This window comes from Bos grunniens, chromosome X (assembly GCF_055505025.1).
Source record: "Bos grunniens cultivar Pamir isolate PY7600 chromosome X, Bosgru_T2T1.0, whole genome shotgun sequence".
Classification (NCBI taxonomy): Eukaryota; Metazoa; Chordata; class Mammalia; order Artiodactyla; family Bovidae; genus Bos; species Bos grunniens.
In genome coordinates, this window is record NC_141194.1 from 45223598 (window position 1) to 45244330 (window position 20733).

General features: G+C 36.8%; 2 protein-coding genes across 8 annotated transcripts in view; one reads left to right on the forward strand and one right to left on the reverse strand.

Moving 5' to 3' along the window:
* The window catches only part of LOC147340247 (zinc finger X-linked protein ZXDB-like), a 115469-nt gene extending 98687 nt beyond the window's left edge, over nucleotides 1-16782 (forward strand). For both annotated transcript variants that reach the window (XR_015159910.1, XM_086390059.1), the window contains one exon: nucleotides 15708-16782. Coding sequence is in view for 1 of the 2 variants with exons in the window: in XM_086390059.1 (XP_086246185.1) it covers nucleotides 15708-15722 (15 nt within the window). In the remaining variant the exon portion in view is untranslated. The remainder of the gene's footprint in view (nucleotides 1-15707) is intronic.
* The window catches only part of LOC147340248 (zinc finger X-linked protein ZXDB-like), a 150395-nt gene that overhangs the window by 64630 nt on the left and 65032 nt on the right, over nucleotides 1-20733 (reverse strand). The window contains exon 2 of one of the 6 annotated variants that reach the window (XM_086390057.1): nucleotides 3759-4467. The exons of the other annotated variants lie outside the window; for them this stretch is intronic. Coding sequence (XP_086246183.1) covers nucleotides 4459-4467 — 9 coding nt within the window. The 3' untranslated portion in view covers nucleotides 3759-4458. Of the gene's footprint in view, nucleotides 1-3758; nucleotides 4468-20733 lie in introns of those variants that run through there. 6 annotated transcript variants of the gene reach the window in all.

Consider the following 20733-nt stretch of genomic DNA (forward strand, 5'->3'; position numbering starts at 1 on the left):
TGGCCCAGAAACCTAGTTATGATAAGATGAATTTTAAGTAATTATAGTGAACTAAGTGAACTAGGCTTGTGACAATTAGAGCAATTTACATGATATGTGGAACAGATAATTCATATTTAGATATTTTGCTTCTATAGATGTCACTTCAATAAAATGTAAATATAATTTTACTTGTCATTTATCTAGTTAGAACTTTGACAGACTTTATTGGGACAAATTTACTGCTCTTTTCAGAGCTCTGCCCATAAGCTGTGATACTGTAGCATGATGCTGAAGATCTGTAGCCTGAGATGATAGTATTATTTTCTTCATCTTTGACTTGTGCAAGACTGCCATCTCTTTTGGATCCAGGGATCTTTTCTAGATCTTGGCTTCATTTGTACACCTGCTTTCCTATGACCCCAAATTACCATAAATGGTGCATTAAGCATAGCACCTGCACTTAAAGGCTGCCTAGCGCTCTGAGAAAAGCTTGCTGATTGTCTTCCTGATCCTTCCACTCCAAAAGCAGAAAACAACAAAATCAATAATGTGCTAATTTGTTATAAAGATTAATTATATATATAAACAGATTTGTAATGGGAGTGAGTAGGTTATACCAAAGTATGTATAATCATTGTGGGATTGATTTAAGAATTGCAAAATACCCCAAAGTAGAATTTTGGTAATATCTAGTAGGTTTTTTAATAACTATTTGCAAGCAATCATCATTAAATTCACACATATGTCAGAGATTAACCTGAAAGATCAGATCATGTTATTCTTGATTATGATAGGATTCCTGCTATAGTTTGCGACAAGAGATGTAATTGCTGTCTGAATTTTAGCTTGTATCAAGTGAAAGTCACTCAGTTGTGTCCAACTCTTTATGGCCCCATGGACTTATACAGTCCATGGAATTCTCCAGGCCAGAATACTGGAGTGGGTAGCCTTTCCCTTCTCCAGGGGATCTTCTTAAACCAGGGATCGAACCCAGGTCTCCCACATTCAAGGTGGATTCCTTACCAGCTGAGCCATGAGGGAAGCCCAAGAATACTGGAATGGGTAGCCTATCCCTTCTCCAGAGGATCTTCCCAACCCAGGAATCAAACCAGGGTCTCCTGCATTGCAGGTGGTTTCTTTACCAACTGAGCTATCAGGGATGTCCTGATCATGGACGTATTAGATTGTATAATAAATGCTTATATTTATCTACTTCAAAATTTGTTGCAGATCTGTGAAATACTAAGTACCCAAAATAAAATGCTGTCTTTTATTAAAAGCAAATTTCCTCATTAATAAAATATTGTTTTTTTATTAAAGGTAAATTTTCTCATTAAACCAACCTACCTTCTCTAAAGTCACAGTGATTGAAATCTCAGGACTTTCCATCAGGAAAGACCTGCCATGTAGGACTCATAGGTATGATCAATTGCTTAGGCTTCATTATTAGTGATTAAGATAGGGGTTTTGCACTTTTCTGTTTTTGTTGTTTAGAAGCTCAGTTCATTGAAGACATATTTGCAGATTGTTTCACCATTGCTTGATACTTTTGACTAAGCTGAATTTAATTAAACTTTCTATGGTTTCATATTTGTGGTTTGAGAAAGGGCTGATTTGAATCATTGTCTTTATTATAAATGAATGTTGGAGTAAATAAGTTGGAGATAAATACTTCATTAAAACCAGATAAAAATAAATTACCTGTTTCATATCCAGTAGCTCCTGTTTGATAGTACAGTTCTGAGAAACATTTCGTTTTTAAAGGCTACATCTGACTAAAATAATTATATTTATTGGCTTGTTGAAATAGTAAGGAATTGCTGTTCTAATGAACTAGAAGGAGCATGCTTACAATCTATTTACAAGTTATTCAAAATTATTGTGCTGCACACCTAAAAATAAGTCCTAAATGTTCACCAAAGCCTCTACTTGTTGTTACTTCACTGGAAATTTGTTGCTCTTTTTACTTGATGCAATAAAACTATACCTCTGAATATTTATTGATACATTTTACTAAACCAGATATGTAGGCTTTCTCAATCCAAAGTACTCAAATTTTATCAAACACTTAAATGTGAACTCTACTTGGACTGTGCTCTAAACTTAGTGTTTAGTGATCCAGGGACAGATATCCTATAGGAAGGAAGTGCATGTCCGAGTGGCAACTAAAACAGTTTCTGTTGTGGCCTTTTCACATTCCCCAACATGCAGACATATTACTTCCATTTTTCATTTTCCTTTTTTACCTCATTTTACTTCACTTCCCCCATCCTGTTGTCATTCCTGCTTGTTTCTTAAGGCCCCTGATGGCATTTATTAAATGGTATTTCAGATCAGATCAGATCAGATCACTCAGTCGTGTCCGACTCTTTGCAACCCCATGAATCGCAGGATGCCAGGCCTCCCTGTCCATCACCAACTCCCAGAGTTCACTCAGACTCACGTTCATCGAGTCAGTGATGCCATCCTGCCATCTCATCCTCTGTCGTCCCCTTCTCCTCCTGCCCCCAATCCCTCCCAGCATCAGAGTCTTTTCCAATGAATCAACTCTTCGCATGAGGTGGCCAAAGTACTGGAGTTTCAGCCCCAGCATCATTCCTTCCAAAGAAATCCCAGGGCTGATCTCCTTCAGAATGGACTGGTTGGATCTCCTTGCAGTCCAAGGGACTCTCAAGAGTCTTCTCCAACACCACAGTTCAAAAGCATCAGTTCTTCGGTGCTCAGCCTTCTTCACAGTCCAACTCTCATATCCATACATGACCACAGGAAAAACCATAGCCTTGACTAGACGAACCTTTGTTGGCAAAGTAATGTCTCTGCTTTTGAATATGCTATCTAGGTTGGTCATAACTTTCCTTCCAAGGAGTAAGCATCTTTTAATTTCATGGCTGCAGTCACCATCTGTAGTGATTTTGGAGCCCAGAAAAATAAAGTCTGACACTGTTTCCACTGTTTCCCCATCTATTTCCCATGAAGTGGTGGGACTGGATGCCATGATCTTCATTTTCTGAATGTTGAGGTTTAAGCCAACTTTTTCACTCTCCACTTTCACTTTCATCAAGAGGCTTTTGAGTTCCTCTTCACTTTCTGCCATAAGGGTAGGGCTGATGAATTATTAATCCTTTAATGTCCTTTCCAGTATACCATAATTAAGGATGTATTTTGGGCTTCCCAGTTGGCACTAATGGTAAAGAATCCAACTGCCAATGCAGGAGACATAAGAGATGCGTGTTCAATACCTGGGTTGGGAAGATCACCTGGAGGAGGTCAGGGAAACCCACTCCAGTATTCTTGCTTGGAGAATCCCATGGATAGAGGAGCCTATCAGGCTACAGTCCATAGGGTCTCAGAGTCAGACATGACTGAAGTGACTTGGCTTGCACACATGCAAGGGAGCATTTAAAAATTTTTTTTTAAACAGTATCTTTATCTGGACAAGGACAAGTTTGAACCACTGTCCTAATTCTGCAATTCAGTGTGCACTGCCAATCTTCCCCCATATCCTTTCTACCTCTGACACCACATCACACCTTATAAAATTGGAATCAAAGAAGTCTTATTCTGGGATTGTTATTCAAAGGATAAAAACCCCGATTTTAATACTATTTTACTAATTTCTGCCTCTTAATAGGTAGACTACTGGATTTTATTATGGAAATCACTGATGGTCATGAAAACCATTAACTCTATTTGTAATATGTTATTGATCAACTAAACAGCATTTGGAAGAAATATCTAATTTTTTAAATAAGCCCTCGAATCTGTGACTGCATCTCTTATTTGTTATTTTAAACTTTTTATTTTGTATTGGGGTTTAGCCTTAACAATGTTGTGATAGTTTCAGGTGAACAAAAAAGGGATTCAGCAATACATATATGTGTATCCATTTTCACCCAAATTCCCCTCCCATACAGGCTGCTACATAACATTAACCACAGTTAAATGTGCCATACAGTAGGTTTCTTTGGTTATCCATCTTAAATATAACAAAGTATACAGATCCAACGGGACACTTGCCTGTATTAAAAGGGCCAAGAATAAAAGAATTTTTGCTGAACATGCCTATAGAGTTTGCAATTAAAGCTGAAAATTGTCAAATAACTCTTCCAAAATTATATTTGTGAAATATACAAAAAATAAATATCTACTTAATTCCTATTGGAAAAAAGAAATGTAAACAGAGACATTGCAACTGACACAACAGAAATACAAAGTATCATAAGAGAGTAGTACAAGCAACTATATGCCAATAAAATTTGAAACCTGGAATAAATTGACAAATTCTTAGAAAAATACATCCTCAGATGCACAGTCTCAGCTTAACTGTGGGGTTTTAATCTGTTGCACCTGCCACTTTCAGGGTGGTCCCCCCTTCTTTGCTTATTTTGGCTTCCTCTTGTTTGCAAGTCTCTTCAACATCTTATTTCCACCCTGACTTGAGGGGTCAAAAGTAGCCACTTATTCAGGCTCACTTGCTCAGTTGTGCTGTGGAGAGGGAGGGGTGAAAAGATGTTCAACATCACTCATTGTTAGAGAAATGCAAATCAAACCCACAATGAAGCACCATCTCATGCTGGTCAGAATGACCATAATCAAAAAGCCTACAAACAATAATGCTGGAGAGGGTGTGGAGAAAAGGGAACACTTTTACACTGTTGGTAGGAATTCAAACTAGTACAGCCACTATGGAGAACAGTGTGGAGATTCCTTAAAAACTGGGAAAAGAACTGCCAAATGACCCAACGATCCCACTGCTGGCCGTACACCCCAAGGAAACAAGAATAGAAAGAGACACACATACCCCAATGTTCACTGAAGCACTATTTACAATAGCTAGGACATTGAAACAGCCTAGATGTCCATCAGCAGATGAGTGGATAAGGAAGTTGTGTTATATATACACAATGGAATATTACTCAGCTATAAAAAGGAACACATTTGAGTCAGTCCTAAGGAAGTGGATGAAAATGGAGCCTATTATACAGAGTGAAGTAAGTCAGAAAGATAAAGACAAATACTGTATATTAACGCATATATACGGAATTTTGAAAGATGGCAACAACGACCCTGTATGGAAGACAGCAAAAGAGACACACATATAGAGACACACATATACAGAACAGACTTTTGGACAGACTAAATCCAAGATGTTGGACCACCAGAGAACTCCTGACCCCATGAAATACTAATTAGTGAGAAATCTCCCAAAGGCCTGCATCTCAACACTGAGAACTGGACCAACCAAAGGCCAGCCAGCTTCACTATTTAATGCTTTGTGCCAAATAGATAGCAAAACACTTTCCACAGCCCTTCCCATTAGGAAATAGGCTGCACACCACTGGGTACAAAACTGTCTTTTAGAGAGACAAGATCCAACTTCACCCACCAGAATATATGCACAAGTCCCCCTAAACAGGAAAACTTCACCAAGCACTGGCCCAACCCTACCCGCTGGGGGAAGACTACATAACTAAGAGGAACTAAGATTTGCAGCCTGTGGAAGGGAGCCCCCCAAAACAGTAAATTAAACAAATGAAAAGACAGAGAAACATGCAGCAAATGAAGGAGCATGGTAAAAACACACTGGTCCAAATAAATGAAGACAAAATAGACAGTCTACATGGTCAGGAAGCAACAGTTAGAACTGGGCATGAAACAACAGACTGGTTCCAAATAGGGAAAGGAGTATGTTAAGGCTGCATATTGTCACCCTGCTTATTTAACTTATATGCAGAGTACATCCTGAGAAACGCTGGGCTGGATGAAGCACAAGCTGAATTCCAGATTGCTGGGAGAAATATCAATAACCTCAGATACGCAGATGACACCACCCTATGGGAGAAAGCAAAGAAGAATTAAAGAGCCTCTTGATGAAAGTGAAGGAGGAGAGTGAAAAAGTTGGCTTAAAACTCAACATTCAGAAAACTAAGATCATGGCATCTGTTCCCATCACTTCATGGCAAATAGATGGGGAAACAGTGACAGACTTTATTTTTGGAGGATTCCAAAATCACTGCAGATGGGGACTACAGCCATGAAATTAAAAGATGCTTACTCCTTGGAAGAAAAGTTATGACCAACCTAGACAGCATATTAAAAAGCAGAGACATTACTTTGCCAACAAAGGTCCATCTAGTCAACGCTATGGTTTTTCCAGTAGTCATGTATGGATGTGAGAGGTGGACTATAAAGAAAGCTGAGCACTGAAGAATTGATGCTTTTGAACTGTGGTGTTGGAGAAGACTCTTGAGAGTCCCCTGGGCTGCAATGGGATCCAACCAGTCCAATCTAAAGGACATCAGTCCTGAATATTCATTGGAAGGGCTGATGTTGAAGCTGAAACTCCAATTTGCGTACCTGATGTGAAGAACTGACTCATTCGAAAATACCCTGATGCTGGGAAAGATTGAAGGCGGGAGGAGAAGGGGACGACAGAGGATGAGATGGTTGGATGGCATCACCGACTCAATGGACATGAGTTTGAGTAAACTCCGGGAGTTGGTAATGGACAGGGAGGCCTGGTGTGCTGCAGTCCATGGGGTCACAAAGAGTTGGACACAGTTGAGCATCTGAACTGAACATGAAAAAGAATTCAGAGTAATGATGGGAAAGATCCAAAACATCAGAAATAAAGTACAGGCACTGATAAACAGACTGGAGGCATGGATTGAGAAGATGGAAGAGATATTTAACAAGAACCTAGAAGAAATAAAGAACAATCAACAACATAAAAACTGAAATAAAAATGCAGTAGAGGAAAACAATAGAGGATTAGCCAACACAAGAGAATGGATAATTGAACTGGTAAATGGAATTGTGGAAACAACTGAAGGAGAGCAGAATAAAGAAACGACACTGTAAAGAAATGAGAACAGTCTCAGAGGTATCTGGGACATTAAATGCACCAACATTTGAATTATAGGGGTTGCAGAAAAATAAGAGGAAAAGAAAAGGCATGAAAAAATATTTGAGGAGATTATAGTCAAAAACTTCTCTAACATAGGGAAGGAATTGCCCAGCCATGTCCAGGAAGCCCAGAGAGTCTCATACAAAATAAACCCAGAAATAAACAGGCCAAGACACATTGATCAAATTAACAAAAATTAAACACAAAGAACAATTACTAAAAGAAGCAAGGGAAGACCAACAAATAACACACAAGGGAATCCCCATAAGGTTAACAGCTGATTTTTCAGCAGAACCAGTGCAGGCAAGAAGGGAATGGCAGGATATACTTAAAATGATGAATGGAAAAAAAAAAAATCCTACAACGAAGACTACCCTACTCAGAAAAGATCTCATTCAGGTTTGACAGAGAAATCAAAAGCGTTATAAATAAGAAAAAATTAAGATAATTCAGCACCAAACCAGCTCTATAACAAATGCAAGAGGAACTTCTCTATAAAGTTCTAGACAGAAAACAACAAAAAGAAAAGACCTACAAAAACAAATCCAAATCAATGAAGTAAGTGATTATAGGATCACACATACCAATTACCTTAAATGTAAATGTATTAAATTCTCCAACCAAGATACAAACTGGCCAAATGGATACAAAACAAGGCCCCTATATATGCTGTCTACTAGAGACCAACTTCATTTCAACAGACACATGCAGACTTAAAGTGCGGGGCTGGAAAAAGATATTCCACACAAATAGAAATCAAAGGATAGCAGGAACACCAACATTTATATCAGATAAAATAAACTTTCAAATAAAGACTGTTATAAGAAACAAGGAAGGACACTACATAATAATCAAGGTATCAAGAAGAAGATATAATGATTATAAATATTTATGCACCCATCACAGGAGCACCTCAATACATAATGCAAATGCTAACCACTACTAAGGGGTAATACAATAATAATGGGGGATTTTAACACCCCAGTCACACCAATGGACAGATCATCTGGACCGAAAATTAATAAGAAATCACAATCCTTAAATGACACATTGGACAAGATAGAATTAATTGGTATCTATAGGACATTCCATATCCAAACAGCAGAATACAGTTTTTTTCTCAAGAGCATGTAGACCATTCTTCAGGATAGATCACATTTTGGGTCAGAAAACAAACATTGGTTAACTTTTAGAAAATTGAAATTGTATCAAGACTTTTTTGAGACCACAATGCTATAAGATTAGATATCAATTACAGGAAAAGGACTAAAACACAAACACATGAAAGCTAAACAATACAGTACTTTATAGCCAAGAGGTCACTGCAGAAATAAAAGAGGAAATTAAAAAAAATCTAGAAACAAATGAAAATAAAAACATGATAACTCAAAAACTATGGGATGCAGTAAAAACAGTAGTAAGAGGGAAGTTTATAGCAATATAAATTTACCTCAAAAAATGAGAAAAACATCAAATAAACAATTTAACCTTATATCTAAAGCAACCAGAAAAAGAAGAACAAAGAAACCCCAAAGTTAGCAGGAGGAAAGAAATAATACCTATCAGAGCAGAAATAAATAGAAATAAAAGAAACAATAGCAAATATCAATAAAAATAAAAGGTGGTTCTTTGAGAAGATAAAGACAGTTAACAAGCCATAGCCAGTCATCAAGAAAAAAAGGGAGAAGACTCATATCAATAAAGTTAGAAATGAAAAAGGAGAAGTTTCAATAGACACAATAGAAATGCAAAGGATCATAAGAGACTACTATGAGCAACTATATGCCAATAATGGAAAGGAACAAACTCACAAGACTGAACTAAGAAGAAGTAGAAACTATGAACAGACCAATCACAAGCACATTGAAATTGAAACTCTGATAAAATATCTTCCAACAAAGAGCCCAGGACCAGATGGCTGCAATGGTGAATTCTATCAAACATTTAGATAGGAGCTAACAACTGTCCTGCTCAAACTGTTCCAAAAAAGTTTCAGAGGGAGGAAAACTCCCAAATTCATTCTACAAAGCCACCCTCACCCTGATACCAAAAGCAGACAAAGATATCACAAAAAGAAAATTACAGGCCAATATCACTGATGAACATAAATTTTTAAAATCTCAACAAAGTTCTAGCAAACAGAATCCAATAACATATTAAGGGAATCACACACCGTGATAAAATGGGTTTATCCCAGGGGTGCAAGGAATCAATATATGCAAATCAATCAATGTGATACATCATATTAACAAATTGAAAGATAAAATTCATATGATAATTTCAATAGATGAAGAGAAAGCTTTCAACAAAATTCAACACCAATTTACAATTAAAAAACTCTTTGGAAAATCAGTATAGAAAGAACCTACCTCAACATAATAAAGGCTATATATGACACATGGCAAACATTATTCTCAATGGTGAAAAACTGAAAACATTTCCTCTAAAAGTAGGAACAAGACAAGGATGCCCACTTTTGCCACTTTTACTCAATATAGTTTTGAAAGTCCTAGCCACAATAATCAGAGAAGAAAAAGAAATAAAAGAATCCATATTGGAAAAGAAGTAAAATTCTCACTCTTTGCAGATGACAGGATTCTGTACATAGACAACCCTAAAATGCCACCAAAAAACTGCTAGAGGTAATCAATGAATTTAGTAAAGTTGCAGGATGTAAAATGAATATACAGAAATTACTTGCATTCCTATACACTAATAATGAAAAATCAGAAAGAAACTAAGGAAACAATTCCACTCACCATTGCAACATAAAGAATAAAATATCTAGGAGTAAACCTTCCCTGGTGGTTCAGATGGTAAAGAATCTGTCTGCAATTCAACAGACCCAGGTTTGATGCCTGGGTCAGCAAGATCCCCTGGAGAAAGAAATGGCAACCCAACCCACTCCAGTATTCTTGCCTAGAGAAATCCATGGACAGAGGAGCCTGGCAGGCTCCATTGTCCATGGGGTCGCAAAGAGTCAGACACGACTGAGCGACTAACACTTTCACTTTCAAAGAGACAAAAGAATCTGTATGCAAACAATACAAGCAGATGAGGAGATATACCTTGTTCTTGGATTGGAAGAATCAATACTTTCAAGATGACTATACTATCCAAAGCAATCTACTAATTCAGTGAAATCCTTATCAAATTACCAATGGCATTTTTCACCAAACTAGAAAAAAAATTTTCAAAATTTGTATGAATACAAAAGACCCCAAAGAACCAAAGCAATCTTGAGAAACAAAAATGGAGCTGGAGGAATCAAACTCACTTTCTTCAAAATATTCTACAAAGGTACTGTCATTAAGATAGTATGGTACTGGCACAAAAACAGAAATATGGACCAATGGAACAAAGTAGAAAGTGCAAAGATAAACTCATGCACATATGGGCACCTTATCTTTGACAAAAGAGACAAGAATATACAATGGAGAAAAGACAGCCTCTTCAATAAGTGGTGTTGAGAAAACTGGACATCTATATGTAAAAGAATGAAACTAGAACACTTACTAACACCACACACAAAAATAAACTCAAAATGGATTAAAGACAAACTGTTAGTTGCTCAGCTTCCAACTCTTTGAGACACCATGGACTGTAGTCCACCAGACTCCTCTGTCCATGGAATTCTCCAGGCAAGAATACTGGAGTGGGTTGCCATTCCCTTCTCCATGGGATCTTCTCAACCCAGGGGTTGAACCCAGATATCCCGCATTGCAGGCAGATTCTTTACCATCTGAGCCATGAGGGAAGCCCAAACACTTAAATGTAAAGCCAAAAATTATGGAGGAAAGCATAGGTAGTACACTTACTGACACAGATCACTGCAAGATTCTCTCTGACCCACTTCCTAGATTAAAGGAAATAAAACCAGAAATAAACAAATGGAATTTAATAAATCTTAAAAGTTTTTGCACAGCAAAGGAAACTATAAACAAAATGTAATGAGAAAATAATTGCAAACAAAGAAACTGACAAAGCATTAATCTCCAAAATATATAAGCAGATCATACAGTTCAATATCAGAAAAAAAAAACAACCCAGTTAAAAAAGGGCAGATGCCCTAAGCAGATGTTTCTGCAAAGAAGGTGTACAGATGGCCAATAAACATATGAAAATATGCTTAGTATCACTCACTATTAGAGAAACACACATCAAAACTACAATGAGGTATCACCTCACACCAGAATGGCCATCATCAAAAATTCTATACAAAATAAATTTTGGAGAGGATATGGAGAAAAGGGAACCCTTCTGCAGTATTGGTGGGAATGTAAACTGATACAGCCATTATGGAAAACAGTATGCTGACTCCTTAAAAAAAAGCCTTGCAATAAATCTACCAGCAATCCCACAACAGGACATATGCCCTGAGAAAATCACAATGCTAAAAGAAAAACCACAATTGTAAGACACATATATGAAAAAACAAACAAAAACAGAGTTCTAAAAGACACATGTATACCAATGTTTATTGCAGCAATATTTACAATATCCAGGACATGGAAGCAGTCTATATGTCCATTGACAGATAATTGATAAAGAAGTTGTGGTATATATATACAATGGAATGTCAGCCATAAAAATGAATGAATCTGAGTCAGTTGTAGCGAGGTAGATGAACCTGGAGCCTCTTACACAGAGTGAAGTAAGTCAGAAAGAGGAAAACAAATATCACATATTAATGCATATATGTATGGAATCTAGAAAAAAGGTACTGATGAACCTAGTAGAGAACAGACTTTGGATACAGTGGGGGGAGGTGAAGATGGGACTAATTGAGAAAGTAGCATTGACCTATATACACTATCATGTGTAAAATAGTTAGTGGGAAGTTGCCATATAACACACTGGGCCCAGCCTGGTGCTCTTTGATGACCTAGAGGGGAGGGATGGTGGGAAGGGAAGGATGCTCAAGAATGAAAGGATATATATATATATATATATATATATATATATGTATATATATATGTATATATATATGTGTGTGTGTGTGTGTGTATTCATGACTGATTTATGTTATTATATGGGAGATGCTGTGAAAGTGCTGCACTCAATATGCCAGCAAATTTGGATAACTCAGCAGTGGCCAAAGGACTGGAAAAAGTCAGTTTTCATTCCAATCCCAAAGAAAGGCAATGCCAAAGAATGCTCAAAGTGAAAGTGAAAGTGAAGTCGCTCAGTCGTGTCTGACTCTGCGACCTCATGGACTGTAGCCTACCAGGCTCCTCCCTCCATGGGATTCTCCAGGCAAGAGTACTGGAGTGGGTTGCCATTTCCTTCTCCAGGGGATCTTCCTGACACAGGGATCGAACCCAGGTCTCCCACATTCCAGGCAGATGCTTTAACCACTGAGCCACCAGGGAAGCTCCTACTACCACACAATTGCACTCATCTCACACGCTAGTAAAGTAATGCTCAAAATTCTCCAAGCCAGGCTTCAGCAATATGTGAACTGTGAACTTCTAGATGTTCAAGCTGGTTTTAGAAAAGACAGAGGAACCAGACACCAAATTGCCAACATCTGCTGGATCATCAAAAAAGCAAGAGAGTTCCAGAAATCATCTATTTCTGCTTTATTGACTATGCCAAACCCTCTGACTGTGTGGATCACAATAAACTGTGGAAAATCCTGAAAGAGATGGGAATACCAGACCACCTGTCCTGCCTCTTGAGAAACCTATATGCAGGTCAGGAAGCAACAGAAAAAACTGGACATGGAACAACAGACTGGTTCCAAATAGGAAAAGGAGTTCGTCAAGGCTGTATATTGTCACCCTGCATATTTAACTTATATGCAGAGTACATCATGAGAAACGCTGGGCTGGAAGAAGCACAAGCTGGAATCAAGATTGCTGGGAGAAATATCAATAACCTCAGATATGCAGATGACACCACCCTTATGGCAGAAAGTGAAGAGGAACTGAGGAGCCTCTTGATGAAAGTGAAAGAGGAAAGTGAAAAAGTTGGCCTAAAGCTCAACATTCATAAAATGAAGATCATGGCATCTGGTCCCATCACTTCATGGGAAATAGATGGGGAAACAGTGGAAACAGTGTCAGACTTTATTTTTTGGGGCTCCAAAATCACTGCAGATGGTAACTGCAGCCATGAAATTATGTGTATTAAATTATATGTATTAATATAAATGTTATTTTATGTTAATTTCAAATTCTGCTTGTTTCTTATTGGTATATAGGAAAGCACTTCAATTTTGTATAATAATCTTATATCCTTCAAGCTTTCTGTAACCACTTATTATTTCCTGTCTCTTTTGTATATTCTTTTTTTTTAATTTTTTTAATTCTTTTTTTTTCCTCAACTGTATTTTTTTTTTTTTTTTTTTTACTTTACAATATTGTGTTGGTTTTGCCATACATCAACATGCATCTGCCAAGGGTGTACACGTGTTCCCCATGCTGAACCCCCCTCCCACCTCCCTCCCCATACCATCCCTCTGGGTCATCCCAGTGCACCAGCCCCAGGCTTCCTGTATCCTGCATCGAACCTGGACTGGCGATTCATTTCTTATATGATATTATACATGTGTTAATACCATTCTCCCAAATCATCCCCCCCGTTCCCTCTCCCACAGAGTCCCAAAGACTTTTCTATACATCTGTGTCTCTTTTGCTGTCTAGCATACAAGGTTGGCATTACCATCTTTCTAAATTCCATATATATGCATTAGTATACTGTATTGATGTTTTTCTTTCTGGCTTACTTCACTCTGTATAATAGGCTCCAGTTTCATCCACCTCATTAGAACTGATTCAACTGTATTCTTTTTAATGGCTGAGTAATACTCCATTGTATATATGTACCACAACTTTCTTATCCATTCATCTGCTGATGGACATCTAGGTTGCTTCCATGTCCTGGATATTATAAACGGTGCTGCAATGAACACTGGAGTACACATGTCTCTTTCAATTCTGGTTTCCTCGGTGTGTATGCCCAGCAGTGGGATTGCTGGGTCGTATGGTAGTTCTATTTCCAGTTTTTTAAGGAATCTCCAAACTGTTCTCCATAGTGGCTATACTACTTTGCATTCCCACCAACAGTGTAAGAGGCTTCCCTTTTCCCCACACCCTCTCCAGCATTTACTGCTTGTAGACTTTTGGATCACAGCCATTCTGACTGATGTGAAATGGTACCTCATTGTGGTTTTGATTTGCATTTCCCTGGTAATGAGTGATGTTGAGCATCTTTTCATGTGTTTGTTAGCCATCTGTGTGTCTTCTTTGGAGAAATGTCTATTTAGTTCTTTGGCCCATTTTTTGATTGGGTTGTTTATTTTTCTGGAATTGAGCTGCAAGAGTTGCTTGTATATTTTTGAGGTTAGTTGTTTGTCAGTTGCTTCATTTGCTATTATTTTCTCCCACTCTTAAGGCTGTCTTTTCACCTTGCTTATAGTTTATTTTGTTGTGCAGAAGCTTTTAATTTTAATTAGATCCCATTTATTTTTGCTTTTATTTCCAATATTCAGTGAGGTGGGTCATAGAGGATCCTGCTGTGATGTATGTCAGAGAGTGTTTTGCCTATGTTCTCCTCTAAGAGTTTTATAGTTTCTGGTCTTATGTTTAGATCTTTAATCCATTTTGAGTTTACTTTTGTGTATGGTGTTAGAAAGTGTTCTAGTTTCATTCTTTTACAAGTAGTTGACCAGTTTTCCCAGCACCACTTGTTAAAAAGATTTTCTTTTCTCCACTGTATATTCTCGCCTCCTTTGTCAAAGATAAGCTGTCCATAGGTGCATGGGTTTATCTCTGGGCTTTCTATTTTGTTCCATTTATCTATATTTCTGTCTTTGTGCCAGTACCATACTGTCTTGATGACTGTGGCTTTGTAGTAGAGCCTGAAGTCAGGCAGGTTGATTCCTCCAGTTCCATTCTTCCCCTAAAGTCAGGAACAAGATAAGGGTGCCTACTCTCACCACTACTATTCAACATAGTTTTGGAAGTTTTGGCCACAGCAATCAGAGCAGAAAAAGAAATAAAAGGAATCCAAACTGGAAAAGAAGAAGTACAACTCTCACTGTTTGCAGATGACATGATCCTCACATAGAAAACCATAAAGACTCCACCAGAAAATTACTAGAGCTAATCAATGAATATAGTAAAGTTGCAGGATATAAAATCAACACACAGAAATCCCTTGCATTCCTATACACTAATAAAGAGAAAACAGGAAGAGAAATTAAGGAAACAATTCCATTTACCATTGCAATGAAAAGAATAAAATACTTAGGAATATATCTACCTAAAGAAACTAAAGACCTACATATAGAAAACTATAAAACACTGATGAAAGAAATCAAAGAGGACACTAATAGATGGAAAAATATACCATGTTCATGGATCAGAAGAATCAATATAGTGAAAATGAGTATACTACCCAAAGCAATCTATAGATTCAATGCAATCCCTATCAAGCTACCAACAGTATTTTTCACAGAGCTACAACAAATAATTTCACAATTTGTATGGAAATACAAAAAACCTCAAATAGCCAAGGCAATCTTTTGTATATTCTTATAGATGAACTTATCATCAGTGAACACAGACAATTTTTGTCTTGCTTTCCAATCTGTATAATGTTTATTTCCTTTTCTTCCCTTATTTCATTACTAAGGTTATACTTTATAGTATTAAAAAATAGTAAGGGGACATCCTTGCTCTGTATGTGATTTTAGTGGGAAAGCTCCCAGTTCTCACAATTAAGTATAATACTAGTTGTGAAAGATCTGAGAGTTTTATCATAAATGGGTATGGAATTTGCTAAAATGTTTTTTCTTCCTCTATTGATACAGATGATACCACCCTAATGGCAGAAAGTGAAGAGGGACTAAAGAGCCTCTTGATGAAGGTGAAAGAGGAGAATGAAAAAGCTTTCTTAAAACTCAGCATTCAAAAAACTAAGATCATGGCATCTGGCCCCAACACTTCATGGCAAAAAGATGGGAAAAAATGGAAATTGTGGCGGATTTTGTTTTCTTGGGCTACAAAATCACTGTGGATAATTACTGCAGTTATAAAATTAAAAGAGGCTTGCTGCCTGGAAGAAAAGCTATGACAAACCTAGAAAGCATATTAAAAAACGGAGACATCACTTTGCTGACAAAAGTCCATATAGTCAAAGCTATGGTGTTTCCAGTAGTCATGTATGGATGTGAGTGTTGTACCATAAAAGAAGGCTGAGTGCTGAAGAATTGGTGCTTTTGAGCTGTGGTGCTGGAGATGCTTGAGAATCCCTTGGACTGCAGGAGATCAAACCAGTGAACTCTAAAGGAAATCAACCCTGAATATTCAGTAGAAGGACTGATATTGAAGCTCCAACACTTTGGGCACATGATGCAAAGAGCTGCCTCATTGGAAAAGACCCTGATGCTGGGAAAGATTGAGGGCAACAGAGAATGAGCTAGTTGAGTGGTGTCACCAAATTAACCTGGCATGCTGCAGTCGATGGGGTTGCATACAGTCAGATAGGACTTAGCGACTGAATAACAACATCGATATGATCATATGATTGTTCTTCAGTCTGTTGATGTGATGAAAGTGAAAGTAAAGTCGCTCAGTCGTGTCCGACTCTTTGCGACCCCATGGACTGTAGCCAACCAGGCTCCTCTGTCCATGGGATTTTCCAGGCAATAGTCCTGGAATGGATTGCCATTTCCTTCTCCAGGGGATCTTCCCAACCCAGAGATTGAGCCACCAGTGAAGTCCTTAGATAGCATTAATTGATTTTATATAGAATGTTGAACCAGCTTTGCACACCAGGGACAAATCTCATTCAGTCTCAGTGTGTAATTCTTTTTAGACTCTTTTGGATATGGCTGAATAATATTTTGTTGAGGATTTCATGTTCATTAAAAATATTGGGCTTTAGTTTTCTTTTTTGTAATATCTTTGTCTGATTTTGGAGTTAGGATAATGCCGTCCTTATAGAATGAGTAAAAAAATGTATTCCCTCAACTTCTATACTCTGAAAGAAATTTAAGAGACTCAGCATAATGTTTTTCTTACATGTTTGGTAGAATTTACCAGTGAATCTGTCTGGTACAGGTGCCTTCTATATTCAAAATTTATTGGTTATTTATTTCATTTTATATAGATATAAGCCTATTCAGATTGCTTATTCTTTTGTGAATTTTGGTAAATTATATAGTTTAAAGTATTGATCTGCTTTCATCTAAGTTATTGTATTTGTGGGCATAAAGTTTTCATAGTATTTGTTATCCTTTTAATTCTTATACCTTTTGTATTTATGTCTTCTTTCATTTCTAACACTAATAATTTGTGTTCTAGCTTCTTTTGTTAGTTGACCTGACCAGATACTTATCGACTTTATTGACCTTCAAAGGCCAAGCTTTTATTATTATATCTATTGATTTCTTGCTTTTAATTTCAACAATTTCTACTCTATTATTATTTTTCTTATGTTTACTTTGATTTAATTAATCCTTCTTTACCTAGTCATACAAGGTAGAAACTTAAATTATTGGTTTATATCTGCCTTCCTGTCTCATACATGTCTTCAATGCTATAAATTTCCCTGTAGGCACTGCTTTCACTGCATACCACACATTTTGATAAGTTGTGTTTTTGTTTTCATGTGGTTCACAATATGATTAGATTTCTTTGAAATTTCCTCTTTAATTCATTTTTCTGAAGTGTGTTTCTTAATCTCCACATACTCTGGAATTTTCCACCTATCTTTATGTTATTTGTTTCTAGTTTAGCTCCCTTGTTATGTCTGCTCTCTGGTACACTGAGAGCAGACACTGTATGATTTCTATTTTTTACATTTATTAAGATCTTTTATAGATGAGAATGTGTTCTATATTGATGACTTTTCTGTGTGAGCTTGAGAACAATGTGTGTATTTTGTTTTTTGATGAAGTATTCAAAAGATGTCCATTATTACCAGTTGATAAATGGTGTTGAGTTTAACCATGTCTTTATTGATTTTCTGCCTCCTGGGCCTTTACATTTCTGAGGAAAGGTGTTAAAGTCATCAACTATAATAGTGGATTTGTGTATTTCTGCTATCAGTTTTTGCTTCATGTAGTTTGATGATGTGTTTTTAGGTATACACATATTAAAAATTATGTTCTCTTTGAGAATTGAATCTTTTTCTATATGAAATGTCCCTTTTAAATCTGCTATAACTGTCCTTCCTTTGAAGTCTGCTCTAAAATTAATCTAGCTACTCCTATATTTTCTTTTTGCTGGAGGTACTGGTGTTTTATTTGTACATTTATCTACAGTTAGGAATGAATGTAAGCTTTACTATCATTTACAATGTGGATTGGGCTTCCCTGGTGGCTCAGATGATAAAGAATCCACCTGTAATGTGGGAGACCCTGGTTTGATCCCTGGGTCAGGAAGATCCCTTGGAGGAGGGCATGGCAACCCACTCCAGTATTCTTGCCTGCAGAATCCCCATGGACAGAGGAGCCTGGAGGGCTACAGTCCATATGTAGATTGACAAATGTCACATAGCTAAGTGTCAAGGACAGAAATCAGGGCAGAGTGTGAGTTCTACCAGTAGAGGGCGATAAAGGAGAGGACTTTATTTGTACTACAAAATCCCACATTATTTTGACTAGTGTTGTTATGGCAAGCTTTCTTAATCCATTTACTTTTTATCTATAAGTGCCTTTGTATTTGAAGTAGGTAGGTTTCTTGTAGACAACTACAGTTGTGTAGTGGTTTGACCTACTCTAAAAATCTCTTTTAATTTACATTTATGTTTTATAATTATTTTCTGGTGGCTTAGTCAGTAAAGAGTCTGCTTGCAATGCAGAAGACCTGTGCTCAATACCTGGGTCGGGAAAATTCCCCTGGAGAAGGAAATGGCAACCCACTCCAGTATTCTTCCTGGAAAATCCCATGGACTGAGGAGCCTGGAGGGCTACATTCCATAGGGTCGCAAGAGTTTGACACTTCTTAGTGACTAAACCTACCTACCTTTATAATTATGAAAGGTCTTATTTCTAGTGACAACTTCAATTTAAAAAATTTTGACATTGTTGTATTAGTTTCTGTTGTACAGCAAAGGGAATCATGTTACACATATACATTTGTCAACTTTTTTTTTTAGATTCTTTCCTCATTTATTGTTCATTGTTATTGTTCAGTTGCTAAGTTGTTCCCATGATCATTTCTAGCTGTTGCTTTTTGATCCGAATACAGGTTTCTCCAGAGACAGGTAAGGTGGTCTGGTATTTCTATCTCTTTAAGAATTATCCACAGTTTGCTGTGATCCACACAAATACTTTTGTGTAGTCAAATACAGCTTATTACTGACTATTAAATAGAGTTCCCTGTGCTATACAGTAGGTTGTTATTAGTAATCTATTTTATATATAGTAGTGTGTATATCTCAATGCTAATCTCCAAATTTTTCCCTCCCCTCTTACACCCTGGTACCCATAAGTAGATTTCCTGCATCTGATGCTCTATTTCTGTTTTGTAAATAAGTTCATTTGTAGCCTTTTTAAGATTCCACATATAAGTGATAACATGGCATTTGTCTTTCTCTATCTGACTTACTTCACTCAGTATGACAATCTTTATGTCCATCCATGTTGCTGCAATGAGAGTACTTTATTTTTTATGACCCAGTTAACATCCCATTGTATATATGCACTACATCTTCTTTATACATTTCTCTGTTGATTGACATTTAGATTCCCTCCATGTCTGGCTACTGTAAATAGTGCTAAGGTGAAGATTGGGGTGTATATATATTGTTAAATTATAATTTTCTCCAGCTATATGCCAAGAAATGGGATTGCTGGATCATATAGTAGCTCTCAATTTTTAGTTTTTTGAGGAACCTCTGTATTCTCCATAGTGGCTATACCAATTTATATGTCAACAAATAGTGTAGAAAGATTCCCTTTTCTACACATCATCTCCATAATTCATTGTTTGTAGATTTTTTGATGATGGCCATTCTGACAAGTATGAGGTTATAATTCACTGCAGTTTTGATTTGGATTTCTCCAGTAATTAGTGATGTTGAGCATCATTTCATATGCCTCTTGGCCATGTGTATCTGTTCTTTGGAGAAATGTATATGTCTTTAGCTCATTTTTTGATTGGGGTGTTTGTTTTTTAGATATTGAAATGCATGAGCTGTTTGAAAACTTTGGAGACTAATCCCTTAGGTTGCATCCTTTGAAATAATTTTCTATCACTCTGTGGGTTGTCTTTTCATTTTTTATGGTTTCCTTTGCTGGGCAAATGCTTTTAAGTTTAATTAAATTCCATTTATTTATTTCTATTATCATTATTCTGAGACATGGGTCAAAAATATTTCTACAATGTATGCTAAAGTATGATCTGCCAACGTTGTCCTTTAAGAGTTTTATAGTGTTTAGTTTTACATATAAGTCTTTATTCCATTTTAAATTTATTTTTGTGTGTCATGTTAAAGAATGTCATAGTTTTATTTTTATATGTAGCTGTCCAGTTTTTCCAGTACCATTTATTGAAGAGACTGTTCTTTCAAGAAATGTATATGCTTGCCTCCTTTGTCATAGATTAATTGACCATAGGTGCATGAGTTTATTTCTGGGCTTTCCATCCTGTTTCATTGACCTGTGTTTCTGTTTTTGTGTCAGTATCATATGGTTTTGATGGCTGTAGCTTTGTAATATAGTCTGAAGATAGGGTGGCTGATACCTCCAGCTTCTTTCTTCTTTCTCAGGATTGTTTTAGCTATTCTGGGCCTTTTGTGTTTTCTTGCAAATTTTAAGTTTTTTGTTCTGGTTCTTTGAAAAATGCCACTGGTAATTTGACAGGAATTGCACTGAATCTGTAGATTCC